General features: G+C 44.4%; 3 protein-coding genes across 6 annotated transcripts in view; 1 reads left to right on the top strand and 2 right to left on the bottom strand.

Moving 5' to 3' along the window:
- Window positions 1-62: 62 nt before the first annotated feature.
- pgrmc1 (progesterone receptor membrane component 1) lies at window positions 63-2,870 on the bottom strand. Its single transcript, XM_060056101.1, has 3 exons — window positions 2,576-2,870; window positions 1,483-1,638; window positions 63-1,106 (listed from the first exon to the last, which is right to left on the bottom strand). Exons 1-3 carry the CDS (start codon window positions 2,868-2,870, stop codon window positions 1,012-1,014), a joined length of 546 nt encoding a protein of 181 aa, XP_059912084.1. The 3' UTR covers window positions 63-1,011.
- Window positions 2,871-3,151: 281 nt separating this feature from the next.
- rab24 (RAB24, member RAS oncogene family) lies at window positions 3,152-8,696 on the top strand. The gene is made up of 10 exons (XM_060056096.1): window positions 3,152-3,293; window positions 3,430-3,644; window positions 3,775-3,970; window positions 4,310-4,378; window positions 4,556-4,634; window positions 6,006-6,073; window positions 6,382-6,481; window positions 6,715-6,765; window positions 7,005-7,064; window positions 7,325-8,696. Exons 3-10 carry the CDS (start codon window positions 3,854-3,856, stop codon window positions 7,390-7,392), a joined length of 612 nt encoding a protein of 203 aa, XP_059912079.1. The 5' UTR covers window positions 3,152-3,293; window positions 3,430-3,644; window positions 3,775-3,853; the 3' UTR covers window positions 7,393-8,696.
- Window positions 7,687-12,902, bottom strand: part of nsd1b (nuclear receptor binding SET domain protein 1b) — a 28,743-nt gene continuing 23,527 nt past the window's right edge. For all 4 annotated transcript variants that reach the window (XM_060055995.1, XM_060055993.1, XM_060055996.1 and 1 more), the window contains one exon: window positions 7,687-12,716. In XM_060055995.1, the coding sequence (XP_059911978.1) occupies window positions 12,055-12,716 (662 nt within the window). In that variant the 3' untranslated portion in view covers window positions 7,687-12,054. The remainder of the gene's footprint in view (window positions 12,717-12,902) is intronic.

Here is a 12,902-nt window from a genome sequence, read left to right as displayed (position 1 = left end):
GTCCTCTGCAGGTCATAAAAGAAAGATAAGTGCTGGGGACGACAACGTATTTACCTAAACAATCAAATTCACGCCAGGTTTATTGAGATACTTTTTTCACAGGAACATTTGGACTAATCCGATGCATGAAGTACAGCATGAAATACTGCCAATCAACAAACCCACTTCCTGAATTTAGTAGGCTCCAACATGGAGGGAAAGAAATAAAAAGGAATGTTTACAACAAGCCGGGACAGAATACTACATTAAGTCTCTCATTATCTTACAAAAACTGCTGGATTCATTGTTTAGCACACCTTAACTACCGAACAGGGGGTCTTACCATTAAAAATGAGTGGCATATGTTGAGCCTTTAAAGGCAAAATAGTCCAACCGTGGATATTTACATATGTTTTCGGAACATGGAACTTTAATTACTACTTGCAGCAAAACTTTGTGTGGGGAATTATATCTCTGAAAACAGACGTTTGCAAGTGTTATTTCTTACGGATGAAAATTGAGTCCAATGATTGTTGTGGGGCAGGCATGTCCATAACTGAGTGTTGGTTATGACTGTACAGTATAATCAAAGTCTAGTCAAACAAATCCTAAACAGCTTTTCAATGCTCTTCATAGTCTACAGTATACAAATCAATTTGACAATAGAACAGTCCATAAGGGAGTCGGTCAGTATAATGGCTAAAACAATAGTTGAAGCCACTATCTGGAGATCAATATTTGATCTCCCCATTAATCAGTTGGATTAATGTCACAAGACGTTCCAACCATTTCACTGCAACACCCACCTCAACTCTGTTCGACAGTTTTTAAAAAGGGAGTCTGTGAAATAGAAATATCTAGAACCCAGATAATAATATTTACATGTCAATTCATAAACATATTAAAATCTAGATCAGTTACAAAGGACACATAGGAGGCGAGAGGATGAGTGTCTAACAAAAGGCAGTCATTATTGTAATAGTCACCGAGAGAGTTAAGGCATATAGGGACTCTTGAGAGCAAAGAGAGCCACTAGTCTGTCTTCTTGTCCTTCGTCTCCTCGTCATCGGTGTACTCCGTGGGTTCATCGCCCGGCTTCAGGAGTTTGCCGATATAGTCGTACTTTTCTGAAGGGGGAAAAGGAGAAGAGTGGGAACAACGGTCACATTTAGTGATGGTGGGTCCAATCGGCCTCCCCGGTTTAGGACTTTTCAGCCAACGTCAATCCTTGTATGAAAGCATTTAAAATAAACTCCTAGTGTGTGATTGAGTGAGTGTTGGTGACTTTTCTTCTGAGAAATGTACTTATTGTAAGTCACTTTTGATAAAAAGCATCCGCTAAATGCCCTAAATGTAAAAGTGAAGTGTAAATTAAGGAGTGAGTGTCGAAGTTCACGAGAATGGTAGTCCAGGGAGTTTTAAAGTCGTTTTTTCGAAAAGTAGTATAGTAGTACAACTGTATAACTTGTTTTAGAGGGGAGATACTGGTTGTTCTGTACTCACGGGTGAACTGGGTCTCCCACTCGCTCAGGCTCTCCTGCTGCATGGAGTTGAGGTCCGACAAATCGTCGTGCTCGTCTTTCAGCGCCTCCTTGTCCAGGCAGAACGTGGCCAATCCTCTGGAAGCATCTCTGCCGGCAAATACTCCATAAGGGCCCTCTGCCAACAAACAAGGAACAACAGAGGAAAGTCAACAAAACAACAAGGACAAGAACCTCATTCAATATTGACAGAAGAAAATGACATGGAGAAAAAAAGACAGGAAAATGCATCGGATCCTCTTAAGAAACAAATTGAGAGCTCTTTAAAAATACAAACATGGGTTCCATAACGACCACACAGAAAACCTTTAACAATGTAGAAGTTCTGACTATGGGCCTACAAACAAGTGGTATCAAATAAAACTAATTCAACAACTCCACTACAGAAAACCCTGTTGTTCCCAAGGAAACACCTTTCACCTTTGTGTTGCGTCATGCAAACTATGGCCATTTGGTCAAGATAAGTAACAGACGGTACCATGGGCTCTTGCAGTATATGCAAAAGTTTCCGTTTCAGACTCTAGATCCAAAAATACTCTGCTGCAAGCGTGGCATTTGCATTCAATAATGCATAAGTAAATGACAAAATTCAATTCCTAATTTTGGTAACTATTAACTCTGGACCGAGTCCATGGAAAGCAAAGGTTTTGATGTGACGTGACAGTGCGAGATCAATTCGGTGAGAGGTTAATCACTCAACCGTGCAAACCCTATGCTGCACGAAGGACAGGGCAACTGCAGAGATCGCCTGTTGTGAAATAGCGTCGGACTGAAGCATAAACTGGACAGGGGGAGTGGCGCTAACCCAAAAATTCTCCAATACTTAGAATAATGCAATTTAATGCCAACAAAAATCTGCTCACAATCTACGTTCAGGTGTTTTTCTCTAGGCCTACCTGACAAGAACGCAAGAAAGCCATGTGGTGTTGTTTTTTGGCAAAGGAGACATTTGTCACAAAAAAAAGAAAAGTGCAAATTATAATGCGAAGTTGTGTTTACGAGCATGCGATTTTAAAATAGAAAATAAACCACGTTCGTGTGTGCGTTTACGTTACCTGGTCCATAGAACTTTTTCCCACGAGTCACGTCGAATACTTTGTTATTGACAGCCATGAGAATCCTTGGGTTTATGAGACCATCGTATGGCTTCAGCTCAGACAAGGTAAAATCTCTTTTTTTGAGTTTGGGCAGCTGTGGTTCCACCTCCCCTAGGTCTATCGGGGTGTCGCCTTTAAAGATCTTATACAGAAGAAACAAGCACAGAGCAAGCAGGCACAGATTCAACGGGGACGTAAAGATCTCTTGCAGAATTCCAGGCGAAGTTTTCTCGCTTTCCTCGACGTCATCCATGTTCGCTTCTCTGTGCGCTATGCTGCTGGGAGGAAGAGGGACGACTGGACATTAATGGGACAAACCACGGGTCGTGCGCATGCGCAGCGGTATATCTACCGAGACATTGGCTTATTGTTCTACCAATCGGATAACTTTGATTATTTATACACGGAACATGTTTATTTTACGTATAGTTGCGTATGTATCAAGCGCTGCTCGAACGATTATATTTACTGGATTAAAAAAAAAGCGAACTATTTTCCCCAAAGTATTCAAGACGTCACTGTGTGAAGTCATCCCATCCGTTGTGTGTCACATGTAACGCCGCGCATCCGCTTAATGGAAACCGCCGTGAGGAGATGTTTAGTTCCTCCCGACCCAACGCTCCCGAGTAGTTCGTTCTGTATAGCCGGTTAACTTTAACATTGTTTGGTACATGATGTATGTCATCCCTTCTATTCATCCTTTAGATCGCCACGTACATGTCCGCAGTCACTTCTTTTTGAGGTTATTGACGGAACTGTGTTTTGTTGTGATGTCGCTCAGAGGACATTTTTAACTTGTTTGTTGATTTCAGATATTGCGCAACGGTGGCAACAGTCCGCCGGGCTAGCTTGGCGATATCCTTCACCCCGGAGCAGAGATGACACGCAGGGCTTTCGCTTTCAATCGATTTCGGTAGCTGGAATAATCATTGATCATCATCATAATTTGTTAAGCATTGGTTGTACTCGTCTTCTACCGACTCGGTAGTCATCGGATGTAGTTTGAGATTCGACTGATTTGATTCAGGTAAGTTTTCTTGCAGTCGTTATGTCACACCGTTTAATAGGTTTACGTTTGAAACGGTATTCCACCTGGTTTGATTTAAATAATATTCATTTTATTTGCCCCTTCTCTACACGTCGGATTGCACACCCAGCGCATCGAGGGACCCCTGTCGGCTCGGTTCTGCTTCTCCTCCCTGCGTCCCCATCCCGGCCCGGTGTGTCCACACCACTATGAGTGCGATGCGGGTTGATACCAAAGTTGTCATGTTGGGGAAAGAGAGTGTCGGCAAGACGAGCCTGGTGGAGAGATACGTCCACCACCGCTTTCTCGTCGGGCCTTACCAGAACGTGAGTGTCAGCTCATGTTTTTCCTTCTCTGCTTGACTTGTGGTGTTACTAATTGGCGGTTTCATCATACAGTATTTATTCCTCTTTTAGAAAATGATATTCTTATAATAAAAATGGGTTGTGGAAGTGCTTTGTCAAAAAAAGATGCAAGCAGAACTGCCTTCTGCTCAGTAATTCTCCTTACTTTCAGGAAGGCTTAATCATATATTCCAATCATACGAGTCCGACACAATCTAAACGGTATTGAATTATTTGTACGGTAATCCCGGTAAACATGGTCATGCCTTATCTTTAGATTATGTCTTTGTTGAGACGTTTCCTCTATTCGCTCTCTGACAGACGATTGGAGCCGCTTTCGTTGCCAAACCCATTCAAGTAGGGGACAAGGTAGTCACCCTGGGAATATGGGTAAGTTTGGTAAACATCACAACATTTGACGGGTGGGTGCCCGTAAAATAGGATGCCTTTTTCACCCTATTGCATTCACTCTTCTTGGTCTGGTCCTTTTGGTGTCTGCTGTCTAAGTGTTTATTTGCTGCTCTCTTCTCCTCCCTGTTTTAATCTTTAATCTCTGTGTCGGGGCAGGACACTGCTGGGTCTGAGCGCTACGAGGCCATGAGCAGGATCTACTACAGAGGTGCCAGGGCGGCCGTCGTCTGCTACGGTCAGTCCCGCTCTGTCTTTACCAACACCTTGCGGCCTCCCAATCATTACATCCCTCGGGCCGGCGCTTCGCTCCTTTTTATAACAAGAGGGTTATTGATTAGTGGCTTCGCCGTTTTATCTGATAGGAAACCTCTGACCTCCTCTGTTGAGGCGCGGTTCATGCAAAATAAGGCGTTCTCCATCGAAAACAACAGACAAGGCTTGATCGATTTTATGCTCGTACCATCGCTGAGGCTTAACAGAGGTTCACTTTGAGGGTGGACTTAAAAAGCCACTGAACGCGCGACTCCAGTCCCAGTGAGTTAGTTTTACCGTCTCATAGCCACCAAATCATTATAGGGTTAAAACGTGTTCTTAGTTCCTCCGTCATTCTAGTTTGATTTAATTTGGCTTCGTAATGTATGTATGCATTTGGTGTCTAGCTACTTCGGTAATAGTGACTAACGGTACAATACAGAATGCTGTGTAAACACACTTTCCACCACCTCCATTAAACAAACACACACACACACACACACACACACACACACACACAAACGGTGCTCACATGACAAGGCTAATCCGCAATAGTTCCATATTATTTGTTACGTTTATTTGAAGTACATTCAAACAAACAAAACCTAATCTCTGTGATGTTGGTTCTGCTTAGTTATTGTCCGTTATCATACAAAAAAGAAGGATGTATTGGCTACATAGTTCTGCAAAAATGCAACATCTTCTCAGGGTAAATTAACTCTAAAAAGTGAACACGCAGTACAATTTGTTGTAATAGAAGCAAAATACCTTTTTGAGAAGCTGCTTTCTTACTACCTTGAATGTTTTATTTTTCATCAGTTGTACTTTCATTATGAAATTAAACCAGGCAGTTGTTCATAAATGATCCAGCACGTACCAGTCAAATGTGGTGCTTTTCAATGTTAATATTCTACACATGTTCACCGGGACACAGCTGTTTTTAACACAGGGGCCTGCCGCTTTTAAAGATGTCTGCCTCAGGGCCAGCCACTGGAGGGGAATTCCAGAGATAGCTAAAGAAACAAGATAATGAAATCTCTCGACCGTGATCAAACGTAACTGAACATTCCTCCCTTAGGACAACGCCGTGGCCTGTGTGCAGAGACCGGTGCGACAGAGTTGTTGTTAATGTCTGGAGTTCAAGGCTGTACACTTTAGAGTCGCGGGTTAACGATATCCGTGTTGGCTTCTGTGCTTTTGATGTTGTTGTTGAGGTAGCATCCCTGTGTTGGGTTAAAGGTACCTAAAAACCGGGCCTACTTTAAACCTAGATAGCTATCGAGGGTGGTGACCGGTTCTACTGGAGCCATGTCGTTCACCAGGACCAACATGCATGTGTTGTTGTGGTTTCTAGATCTCACAGACAGCAGCAGTTTCCAGCGGGCGCGGTTCTGGGTGAAGGAGCTCCAGAACTGCGAGGAGGTGAGTTTGTGTTGTGACATTTGTGAGTTTTCCATATAAAATATATAGACAAGAGCATTAAAGTGTTGATTGAGTGTTGATTGTATCACACCTCCATTTTCTCCACTGATCAGAATCTTCTCGATAAGTAGGCAGTACATGTGTGCTGTTACTCATTACATCACCCGCTTTTTTTTAAAGACATTTCAGAGGAGATACTGACTTTAAAGGGAGATAATAGATAGTGACTCTTTTCATTAAATTATTTTGAAAATGACAACGTGTGTGTGTGTGTGTGTGTGTGTCCGTGTGTCCCATCCGTCTTACAGCACTGCAAGATCTACCTGTGCGGTACCAAGAACGACCTGGTACAGGCAGACAGAGGCCTGCGTCAGATAGACTTCCACGATGCCCAGGACTTTGCTGAAGGTACGTCTCCCTCTCCAGCCGAATTTAGGCTACGTTTTGCCGAAGCTTTGACAGCAAAACAAAGGACCACAACCACACTGGGATTCTCAATGACACGAGACTGAGCTTAACTTGTTCCGCTCAGTCTGGTGCTAGGCTAATGTTGGCATCGGCTCATGTCGGGAGACAGCAGGGGGGGGGCGGGGGGAGACTACCCTCCGATGAGTAACGCCCAAACTCTTTTCCCCTTGCAGAGATCGGAGCGCAGCTCTACGAGACATCTAGTAAGACTGGAAATAATGTTGGTGAGTCATGCCCGTTAACGGTCGCTCCGTATGGCCAGGCTCAAGTAATACCTCCAAAGGTATAATTAGTTATTATTTGCAGTAACCAAACATTCAAATCATACCTGGCTAGCCCTACTTGGTTTGATTTATTTTTTTGTATTGGCTGTTAAGACTGATCCAAATGGTGCGTGTGTGTGTGTGTTTGTAGTGTAGGATGAACCACTAATTTTCTTGCTTTCTGTGGCGGCCTATTCAAGATGAGTTATTCCAGAGGATTGCAGAGGAATACAGCGACTCCGCCTTCCAGTATATGTCAAGTGAGCGAATACTTTTATATAAATGGACCAACTAATTTGAATTAGTTAAAAACCCTAACCCATACAAAAATGCAGTGTATGAAATGGAGTAAGCGAATAGCTGCTTAACTGGCATATACAGAAGAGGTGCTAAACTGTGGACATTGAACATCCTCTGAAGATAATTATTAACTGTGTTACGCTAATTCCTGTCCTCCGGAACACAGGAAGAGGATTCCTAACGGTGTTGCGTTAAACTCTGTCCTCTGCTCTCTCGACAGACGAGGCCGGTGTGGACCTGAGCCAAAAGAAGGACTCCTATTTCTACTCTTGTTGCCATAACAACTGACTGTAAGGGATGAGGGGTCACAGTGGGAATGCCCCTCAGGAAGAGTTTCAAGTCTGAGCCAAGAGCCTGGAATCACCACCAAGGAGAGGGGGAAAAGGGGGAGGGACGAAGGAAGGAAGGAAGGACGTTCTTTGGCTCATCGCTGGAATCTCATTGGTGGTTTGACTCGAGCGAAAGAGGCTTCTCGGGAGGCAAGACTTGAGATGGCGCACCGATCCCAGGGCCTGGTTTCACATTGTTCTCACTTTCATTTGAAGACTTGTGGGTGTTTTTTTTAGTTTTTTTCCAGAAACCTCTGAACTCATCTAAAACAAGTGTGGTGGAGGGGTGGTTTTCCTCCTGTTTATGATGTTAGGCGTTGTTTGTTTTTTGTGAGTGTTTACATCCCTGGAAACGAAATGCGCCTTATTTTATCATGTACACGCCATGGTGGACTCATTCAAATCTTGACCCACAATTGTGAAGCCATTATTTTAAGCCATGTAAAAAAACAAAGGAAAAAACAACGTTTGCCAGATCTTTTGTGTTAAAGTGTTGAGACATTAATAAATAAAAGTTCACTGGCGTGTTTTAAAAAGAATGTATGAATGCTGCAGTGACACTTTGAACTTGCTGGAAGAAATACATTTGTGTGAGAGAGACTTAAGTTTACAGTGTCAATGGGTCTCCCCTCCCCTCCAGATATCATCATCTGACACACACAGGTTTTACCAACACAGGAAACCCACGAGTGTTGTCACAGTTAAGTAACTGCAACGCCACATGACTGCTACACTTTACTTACACTGTGCTTTGGTCCAAAGCATTACGAACAACCTACTGTTGCTTTTGCCTTTGTAGGAGTTGCTGCATTATTGTACACTCCTTTCTGTGATAAAGTGTCAATTAATCAATATTTTGATGCCATTTATTTTTTTTGTTCAGCCCCGGATGCTTTTGTTTACTGTTCTGGAATATTAAGAGCATACTCCTTAAATGAGTGTTATGACACATGGAAGGATTTGTCACAACCTGTTTTGTGTTTAGTTAAGCTGTTATGTTATTTCATTCATTGTATTTATTTTAGCCCCACAATTCTTATTTTCTTTTGGATTGTAGTGCATATTGTGGGCCAGGCAACAGTATCTGGGAAAAACTGGAAAGTAAGTTTCGATGGATTTCTTATGCATTTAAGGATATTTTCCAAAGTCCAAATCATAAAACTAAAATTGCCAAACAAAAGGAAAAAAATGTTACAAATGATGCATACGTTGAGCTGTGATACTCTTGGAATGTCAATTCTCAAAAATAAACTTCAGTTTAAATTTGTTTGAGATGGGGAAACAGTGACGTCAGATTTCTGGTGAAATGGCTTGCGGTCGACACGGTGCTGGCTCTTTCGCAGCACGGGGAACTGAGGACTAACTTCCTCTCCATGTGTGAGCACAGGCCGACATCGTTGTCGTAGTATTTTAAACACTGGATGCAGGAGTACGTCAGGTTTAGTATCCACACCCATCATCACTAATCGACTTGAGTAATAAAAAAAAAAGTAATTATCAGACAATGTAGTTTCGTCACCAGCCACTTCTTGTTGCCTCGAAAGAAAGCAGAACTGGTAAAAAAATTCGCAGACCCTTAAGGACCAGCCGCTTCACAAAGAAAGAGGAGTCCGAAAAAAAAAGAACACGCTGTAACCAGAGACCTTTAGACCCTTCAGGGCCGTTACCGAGACTGCAGTGCTCCGCCTTTTATGGTTCGGTATAAAAGAGCCCACTGCTACAGGGAACATGATCATTAATACCAAGAGGCTAAGCGGGACACCATGCCGACCTTAGGTTGTGTAGTCAATGGCAGCCGTTTGCAGCATCTTGTGAGGAAAGGGGCAAAACAACCGGAGCTGTCGTCGAGGTTTTCCAGTTTTTTTTTATGATCAGGGAGGATTGTTCTAATGATGCTGTTTCATAGTCTAACTGTACTAAGAAATTATGCACAATAACACGATGTACCCATTATTGCTCCCAATGATTCAGCTATGAGAACCACCATGGTGCAGAGCTGTCGCTCTAGGATACGTAGACCATCGCTACCATGGCAACATTGTCATGATTTACATCATCATTACCTCCATCATCAATTTGTACCACTCTATAAAGATTTACTCAGAGGCATGTAGAGATGGATTTACTGATTTGTGTCTAATCCAAGCAAACATAATGCGCATTATTTTCATATGCATCTTTTCGTGCAAAAAATGTTCACTAAACTCTTCAAGGTGTTCAACGAAACTAATGGTACCAACTGACTCAAACGATTACTGTTAGTTGTGATTGAGAAACCATGACTTTTATCATGGGGTCTTTTTTAATTGAGAAGTAGGTCAAACTGTCGAAATAAAGAAATGTACCTTTACTGTGTTTATCTCTTGATTCCTTATTCATTCATGATGGATTTGTGATCCACCAGACACCAGGAGGGAATTCCATCATTTAGTCATTTCCTTCCGTTACACTTTACTAAAACGGTGAGTGGAGCACTGTTCGATCAAAGAGCCCAGACACTGGGTTCTCCATTTCATCTTCATAAAATAAAGTACAATAATTGGATTAATACAAGCTGGCTCACTCAGTCACAACACTGACCAGTCAAGGGAAAATAAAAGATAACAAATAAACCAAAACGACGTGAAAGACATATCTATGCTTCATGGAGACCAAACACATTGACCATTTTAGCACGACAGCCCAGAGTCACAGCAGTGAAATGTCCCTGACCCAAACAGACAACTGGACTGGTTACAGAGACAAAAATTATTACTTATATTATGTCTCCCGTTCTCTCCTGTGAGCAGTCCTATAGAAATAAGCCCATTAGACACTCGCTGGGGAAATAAATATCAAGAATGTATTCAGACTCATCAAATACAACAGCATGCCTCTTGTCAACAAACAAACAAAACCAAATGTGATCCACTGCAACAATTGCCTTTTTCAATGGTCAATCCAATAGATATACAACTTAAGTTGCCACCATTAAGTGCTCTACATATTTCTTGAATATGCGGCTTCAATAATAAGAATCTCATTATAAACAATACTATATTGTTAGATTAGAATTAAGGCAAATTAGAGATAATACGTCTATATTATACAAGATATACTGTTTTAAATGTTTAGTGTCTCTGATGGACACTGACTGGGGTGTGCATGGAACAATGGGAGCGGTAGGCTAAAGCTAACGGCTAACGTCAGCAGTGCCAGGTGGAAGTGGTGGAAAGGGGGTCATATTTTCCTCATTGTAGAAAGATTAAAACAGGGATGGATTGCTGTCCAGGAAAACTAACGGGGGGGCACAAGAAAACGATGGGGATGGAACATCAGCATTATCTTCCTAATGTGTACAAGGGAGGCGCCTCTACAAATCTGAATGCTCTTTTACACTTAAATAAATCAACAGAATACCAATTCATTTGGCGGCCGTTTGAAACCGCACAAGCACACGGTTGGATGTCCATTTAAAAATGTCAGGGTAACGTCACTACGATGACACTCAAGGTAAATATTCACACAGCCGGAGGCACAACACCTGTTTCTGTAGCTAAGCTGTAGGTTGCCATGGTGTCGTTTGGGTGACAGGATGGAGTTAGGTGGGAGATAAAATGGAGGAGAAGTAAATGCTATGGTGGCCGAGCATAGCGTGTTGGTCAGACGTGGTCCATTGATCTGCATGTGGGGCGATAGCTATTGTGCATAGCAGCAGGTTTAGGGGTCATCAGCGCTAAAGTCTAGAAAGGAGCATAACAATACTTTCACACACACACACACACACACGCACGCACGCACGCACGCACGCACACACGCACACACGCACACACACACACACACACACACACACACACACAGCCAAACGTCCACGCAACAGCTGCTGGATTTAGCATTGCTAACCAACGAGCACTGCACTCTGCAGGCCCCACGCTCCCATCCGCCAACAAGGACTCCAAATGAACAGCAGCTACGTAGCGGCTACATAGCATGGACCATGCTGGGTCTGCATGGCAATGGAGAAGTCATTGTGATCCACGTTGAAAAGACACAAACCAATTGCACAAGTGGCCTTGCCCTCTGAATGAATGACACCAAAGTCATTGACAGCAAACACCAGGACAATCCAGAAAGTGACAAGACAGCTTCTTTGATTCTCTCACACACACACACACACACACACACACACACACACACACACACACACACACACACACACACACACACACACACACACACACACACGATAAAACTAAATGGAGCTATGATAACAATTTCCATGAGTCCAGGTTTGAAATATTAGATACACATTTTTCTTATCCGTCCTCTCTTCCTCCATATCAAGGTGCAAACGACGTCAGTGTGTGCAAAGTCACCAACAAGTCCAGGTCATAGTCCCTTCCCACCCCTCCCCAAGCACAAAGTTCTCAACAGATCCACTATCTCGTTAGGCAGACTGTGTCACACGCGACGCAAGAAGTGTCCACCGACTAGTGTTCTGCTCTTAGTTATTCATGTCTGTTACCCCCCTCCCACGAAAATGCTCCTAGGTTCACCGCCGACACAGGCAATTCTCGCGTGGGCTTTGATAGGTCCGCATTTAGATCCAGCGCAGTACCTAGAAAGACATTGCTTTGCAATATCACTCTTCTTCTTCTTCTTCTTCTTCCTCTTCTTCCTCCTCCTCCTCTTCCTCCTCACTGATGTCGAGATACTCAAACTCTCCTCCAGGCTCCGCTTGGACATTCCTGTTCTGTCCATCTCCTCCCCCTCCTCCCCCCCCTCCCCCCCCCTCCACCTCCACCTCCCCCTCCTCCTCCTCCTCCTCCAAGAGCTCCTCCTCCGCCACGTCCCTCTCCTCCTCGTACGAGGAGATGGGCGAGTACTGCGGGACGGAGAGCAGCGCAGGCGGGCTGCAGGGCCGCACTGCAGGGGGCGGGGCCGGCGGCGAGGGGCCCATAACGGCACGGGCGGCGGCGGCGGCGGGCCCCGGCGCGGAGAGGCGGGGCGAGGGGTGGGAGGCCCCGGGGCCGGCGCGGGTCATCTCCGGCACCGCGAGCGGAGGGGCGGCGGCCGACGCCGGGCCCCCACCAGCGTCGGGCGTGTACTCCCGGATCTCCCCGGGCTCCAGCGGGTCGGGCCCGCACGGGTCGTGCTCGCTGCAGCACAGCTTGCCGTCCAGCTTGGAGATGAAGAGCAGGCCGTCGCGGTGCTGGGCGCAGTAGGAGCTGGGGCACATCTCGCAGAACGACGCCGCCTCCTTGGTGCAGATGTCGCACTGGTGCCACGGGCACTCCCAGCGGCCTGGGAATGCGTACGCAGGCGCGGAGGAACGCAGACACGCGCACACAGACACACACACACGCAGAAACACACACAGACACACAGGACACATTAGAAAACGATTGGAAAGGTGTTGAACATTAACATCCTGACTGTAACGACGGCGATACATTTTTTTCACCTTCTTATGATAAATGTACTTTGTAG

This window comes from Gadus macrocephalus, chromosome 7, assembly GCF_031168955.1.
Source record: "Gadus macrocephalus chromosome 7, ASM3116895v1".
Taxonomy (NCBI): domain Eukaryota; kingdom Metazoa; phylum Chordata; class Actinopteri; order Gadiformes; family Gadidae; genus Gadus; species Gadus macrocephalus.
The sequence above is the reverse complement of the archived record's forward strand: the minus strand, read 5'-3'. Positions and strand labels throughout refer to the sequence as shown.